Source organism: Arachis hypogaea, chromosome 17, assembly GCF_003086295.3.
Source record: "Arachis hypogaea cultivar Tifrunner chromosome 17, arahy.Tifrunner.gnm2.J5K5, whole genome shotgun sequence".
Taxonomy (NCBI): Eukaryota; Viridiplantae; Streptophyta; class Magnoliopsida; order Fabales; family Fabaceae; genus Arachis; species Arachis hypogaea.
The window spans coordinates 47,307,515-47,313,514 of NC_092052.1; the positions used below are offsets into that span (position 1 = coordinate 47,307,515).

Below are 6,000 nucleotides of genomic sequence, written 5' to 3' on the forward strand. Positions count from 1 at the left end.
ATAGCCTCTATGGTCACCCCTCCTTAAAACTGTGATCATAGCCTTATCCATGGTCACGATTTTTTGCCGTGACCATAGCTTCTATGGTCACCCCACCTTAAAACTGTGACCATAGCCTTATCTATGGTCACGGTTTTCACCCTTGCCATAGGTTATCTTGAAGTTCGTAACGTTGACTTAATGGATGACAGTCTTGAAAGTCATGACAGTTCTGCTATCAGAGATCCGATGATGGAGCAGTATGAAGTCAACCACGATGATGGAGACAATGCTGATGAAGAACCACCCGAAATCACTGATGATGGTGACGAGGAAGAGGAGATGAACTACTACGGTGACACATAGATTGCTCTGATACAGCCTGCCATTTCTCAACCATATGACCGGCCGGATCATTTTACTAAGTTGAATCTCGATCCAATGACTTCGGATTGATCGTTTACCCAAGGAGGTCCTGAAGAAGACCCAAGCAACGAGTTTGAGGTTGGACAACAATTTGAGAACAAGGAAGAAGTCATGTTGGTAGTTAAGAAGTACAACATCAGAAGTGCTGTGGAGTACAAAATAGTAGAGAGTGACCATTGGAGGTACAATGCAAGATGTATCCAGTTCGGACCCGGTTGTAATTGGAGCATACTTATATCATATCGCCAAAAGCAAGAAAGGTGGGAGGTTAGGAGATACATTGGTCCTCATACTTGCAAAACTTCGATGGGGGCAAGATCATCGTGTTTCGAGCTCTGATGGGTTGAAAGGTATCTGAATTTGCGTGTCGATGTCAAAATGAACGCTCGCCTCTGGCCGCGAGCCCTAGTGACTGGTCCTGGCCTCCGAATGATGTGACCCAGGCGGCCTCAAAGACAGGTAGTCACCTGGCACGGGTCCTGACAATGATCCCACCGTCTGGCCTGCATCGTCGGCACGGTGAGCTGGCGGGCTGACAGGGTCTCTCTGGCGAGGAACCTCCTCGGGATCCTGCCTCCCACGGCCTTTGCCGCGTCTGCCTCTCCCCTTGCCTCGCCTCCGTCCCCTACCTCTCCCTCCTCCGCAGCTGGCCTGAGCTCCAGCAGGTGACCGTCCACTGGCTGATGTAGGTCTGGAGCAACTGGATGATGTATGGGCAAGTCTTCTGGCACCACCCCAGCAGGCACTAAGTGCTGGTCACCCAGACCGAATAACTCTGTGTGCGCCCACTGCAGGTACCACGTCATATACGGGAGGGACGGACATAGGTCTATATGATGATATATCGGCAGACGATGATCGGCCCGAGCATCCCACATCTCATGCCAGGCACCAAGCAGATGCGGGAACCACTCTCCACAACCGAGTCTCCCATCCAGCCTGTGCATGTCGTCAATGTTCAGTGGCCTAGTGGGAAGGTGTTGCAGGCCATTGAACTGACGTACTACCCGGTCCACCTGATGCCACTCGACGATAGCGGAGCACAGTAGTGGACAAATAACTGCCGCCAAGGGATCCGCCTCTGCTATCGCCGGTGGAACAAGCCCAACCAGCTGCGGATCAGCATATGGAGTCCCCTCAACCTGTTCACAGAACATAGAAGCACGACGAAATTCAGATTATCATATGCAATAGGTATAACAGTTAACTAAACTTTGATTTCTTAAAGTTAAACATTAATAACTTACATTCAGCATCCCAATCCCGTTCATCGTATGCCTGTACTGCCTCAGCCTGCTCTCGTCTGTGGCATTGTCCGACCAGTACTGAACCCACCTACACAACCAACAACCATAATATTTTAGCCTTTATTATTAATAAACAAGTTAATAATAAGTTGAATAACTTTCGTAAATGTTTATAATACCTCTCGACCAGGGGAAAGCGACGAGCATCATACCCATCGGGCCATACTAACAGAATATGGTGGTAGGCCCAAGAAAGCATCAAACTGACGCATCCTCCCATGTTGCGCTGACCATGATCCGTGGCCCGGAACATATGGCGGTACAGCCATGCCAGCACAGCCGAACCCCACGACAACCGGCCACATGCATCAAGATCCTCCAGTAGGGGAAGCCACCTGATATACACCCGAGAGTCAGATGCATCGGGAAAGAGGATACCGCCTATCAACTGCATGATGTATCCTCTCGTATACCTCATCAGCCACTCCTCTATGGCATCCTGCTCTAGCTCTCTACAAATCGTGTTGTGGAACCAAGTGAGCTTGACAGTCCACTTCGTCTGTGACTGTCTGTCTTCTGGGCCAGGAACAACACCCAGTATCTCCTCACATAACTCCTCAATGGTCCATCCCTGGTGGTGCTGCTCCCACCCACCTATTAATCCACTCACAGGATCACCATCAATCCTGAGTCCCAACTGATATGCCACGTCCTGCAGGGTGATAGTCATCTCCCCGCACGGTAAATGAAATGCATGGGACTCAGGCCTCCACCTCTCTATCAACGCCGAGGCAAGCGACCAATCATGCTCGAACTCGACCATGTAAGCGACGTACTCAAACCCGGCTCGTCTCAGATATGGCCTAATCTACTCCGGCGGCCGTATCATCAAGTTCCGTCTGGTGTGCAAGATCCGAGGTGCCTACCAAACAGAAAAAAATATTTAATAAAAAACATTACCGTGAATAAATACAATAGCAAGTTTACTTTTTCTTCAATACAATAAAATAAAAAAAAAGGTTAAAAAATTATACCACTCGATCAAGCCTCCCAGCGAAGTGCTCAGCCTGATCCAATCTATACATCTCATGCTCATAACTCAATAACTGCTGCTCCATCGAAACACAATCTAGTAAAATAAAATCACATACTAGATTATTAAAAAATAAACTAAATGAAAAATGGCTTATAAACCTACAAATTTTAAGCTTACCCTATTTAACTGACGTCGTCATGTAAGTAATTAATTTATAACTAACTCGACCCAAATTTTATTGCTCATGTAATTACCTTCTAATTCACAACGCAATGTTATACATCTAACTAAATTATCTAATAATATGCTTTTCTATATTCTTTAATATGTTGATAGACAGCCATTATACTAAAAAATGGTGACATCAAATAATATACCTAATGTAACACCCTCACTATCTGAATGTCACGCTTCCAGCTACGCCACTCTAATAGCTTGGGCATTACGACAACTCTTCATATATTTAATACTAAAATAGGAGCCTGTTTAAAACTTAAAACCGCATAACCTTTCAAAAACACTTTTTCGATGAAAACATAAATATACATGTGAATACAACCAGATAAAATACCTTAAAAATATATATATATATATATATATATATATATATATATATATATATATATATATATATATAACACTAGCTTACAAACATACGTATCATAATTTCCTATCCCTCTTATAAACTTAATAAAAATAAAGGCGAGGGAAGAATAATAGCTAAGATAATACAAAAATACCGAATAAGCAGAAAATAACGTAACTCTTCTAAAACTTCGTCGTCCATATCCTGAAAAGGAATAACCTGTAGGGGAGTGAGAACGTCGTCCTCGCTTGTTCTCACTATAGGATTACAGAAATTTCTATAACATGATACGTAAAATAAAATTATTCTTAGAGTACCGTGATCATTGCTCATCTTATGAGTCTTTCCAAAAACCTTGGGTACACATTCGAAATCCAGAAAATCCCTTTTTGAAGATTTGGTAAATTTCTCAAATATTTTAAAACAAAACCTTTTTCCTTTCATGCAAAATCTGAAAAGTTTTTTCTAGACAGTATGAATGACCAACATGTCCCAAACATAGGTTCAATTAAGTCTATGCTGTAAGAGTTTGATTTTTCATACTTTCCTAGACCATAACCATGAAAGCAGTTACCTACGCGGTATAAATGATCATCCCGTTCCAAGCATAGGTTCATTAAGTCTATGCTGAACCAGTTAGATACTTTATACAGAACTAGAACTCAATATACTAATCACGGCCTCAAGCCCATCCAATCTAACACGGCCCCCGGCCCAAACAACTCAATCATCAACCAATTCATCACAAACCAACCAATCAGACACAATCACAAATAATGTAGTTCAAACACAATCAATAGCAATTACAACAAGTATAGCAGTTAGCAATTGACATAAGTATTCACATAGGCAAACCAATTACAATATGCACACCTAAAAAAGGTCACATAAATGTAAATGATGAATTTCTGTCCTTGATGAGGTATTTTATATGCTTTTTGGGGGTATTTTATACACTTTTTGGGGGTATTTTCATATAGTTTTTAGTAGGATTTAGCTACTTTTTAGTATAGTTTTATTAGTTTTTATGTAAAAATCACATTTCTAGACTTTTCTATGAGTTTGTGTGTTTTTTTGTGATTTCAGGTATTTTCTGGCTGAAATTGAGGGACCTGAGCAAAAATCTGATTCAGAGGCTGAAAAAGGACTGCAGATGCTGTTGGATTCTGACCTCCCTGCACTCGAAATGGATTTTCTGGAGCTACAAAAACCCAATTGGCGTGCTCTCAATTGCGTTAGAAATTAGACATCCAGGTCTTTCCATCAATATATAATAGTCCATACTATGCCCGAGTTTTGATGATGCAAACTGGCATTTAAACGCCAACTTCCTGTCCTATTCTGAAGTTAAACGCCAGAAACAGGTTAGAAACCAGAGTTAAACGCCACAAACAAGCTGCAACCTGGCGTTTAACTCCAAGGGAAGTCTCTACACGTGTAAATGTCAATGCTCAGCCCAAGCACACACCAAGTGGGCTCCGAAAGTGGATTTCTGCACTATCTATCTTAGTTTACTCATTTTCTATAAACCTAGGTCACTAGTTTAGTATAAAAACTACTTTTAGAGACTTACTATGTACCTCATGACATTTTACATCAGAACTTGTATCTTCTACGACATGAGTCCTCCATGGTTGGGGGTGAGGAGCTCTGCTGTGTCTCGATGCATTAATGCAATTACTACTGTTTTCCATTCAATCACGCTTATTTCTATTCTAAGATATTCACTCGCACTTCAACATGATGAATGTGATGATCCGTGACACTCATCACCATTTTCAACCTATGAATGCGTGCCTGACAACCACTTCAGTTCTACCTTAGATTGAGTGTGTATCTCTTTGGTTCCTGGCTCATACGTTTAATTGCATCTCCTGACAACAGAGCATTTAAATCTATGAGATCAGAGTCTTTGTGGTATAAGCTAGAATCAATTGGCAGCATTCTTGAGATCCGAAAAGTCTAAACCTTGTCTGTGGTATTCCGAGTAGGATCCGGGAAGGGATGACTGTGACGAGCTTCAAACTCATGAATGCTGGGCGCAGTGACAGTGTACAAAAGGATTAATGGATCCTATTCCATCATTAGTGAGAACCGACAGATGATTAGCCATGTACAACCTTTTCACTGAGAGGACGGCTGGTAGCCATTGACAACAGTGAACCACCAACATACAACTTGCCATGGAAGGAGACCTGCGTGCGTGAAGAAGATGACAGTAGGAAAGCAGAGATTCAAAAGACAGAGTATCTCCAGAACCTCAAGCTGTTCTCCATTACTGCATAACAAGTATTATTTATTTTGTTAATTACTCTTCATAAACCCAACCATTTTTATTATTAATTTCCTGACTAAGAATTACAAAATAACCATAGCTTGCTTCAAGTCGACAATCTCCGTGGGATCAACGCTTACTCACGTAAGGTATTACTTGGACGACCCAGTGCACTTGCTGGTTAGTGGTACGAGTTGTGAAAAGTGTGATTTACAATTCGTGCACCAAGTTTTTGGCGTCGTTGCCCGGGATTGTTTGAGTTTGGACAACTAACGGTTTATTTTGTTGCTTAGATTAGGAAAAATTTTTTCTTTTTGGTTTAGAGTCTTCTATTATTGTTTTTGGTTAAAAATTTTTAAAATCCTTTTTTTATTTTTCTTAATTATTGTCGAAAATTTTCAAAACCAATAACTTCATAATTTAGTCTTCTGTTTGAGTTTAGTTTCATATT

The 6,000-nt window shown here is 41.5% G+C and overlaps 1 protein-coding gene across 1 annotated transcript; it reads right to left on the reverse strand.

Annotated features, from left to right (window-relative positions):
- Window positions 1–854: 854 nt before the first annotated feature.
- Window positions 855–2,475, reverse strand: LOC112763258 (protein MAIN-LIKE 1-like). The gene is made up of 3 exons (XM_025808978.1): window positions 1,832–2,475; window positions 1,653–1,740; window positions 855–1,547 (listed from the first exon to the last, which is right to left on the reverse strand). Exons 1-3 carry the CDS (start codon window positions 2,473–2,475, stop codon window positions 855–857), a joined length of 1,425 nt encoding a protein of 474 aa, XP_025664763.1.
- Window positions 2,476–6,000: the final 3,525 nt, after the last annotated feature.

Excerpts from the sequence above, each read along its gene's own strand:
- LOC112763258 (XM_025808978.1), bottom strand. The coding sequence starts at position 2,475 with ATGGTCGAGTTCGAGCATGATTGGTCGCTTGCCTCGGCGTTGATAGAG. Across the intron at positions 1,741-1,831 it reads CGCTTTCCCCTGGTCGAGAG|GTGGGTTCAGTACTGGTCGG; the intron begins GTATTATAAACA and ends TTGGTTGTGTAG. Across the intron at positions 1,548-1,652 it reads ACGGGATTGGGATGCTGAAT|GTTGAGGGGACTCCATATGC; the intron begins GTAAGTTATTAA and ends TTCTGTGAACAG.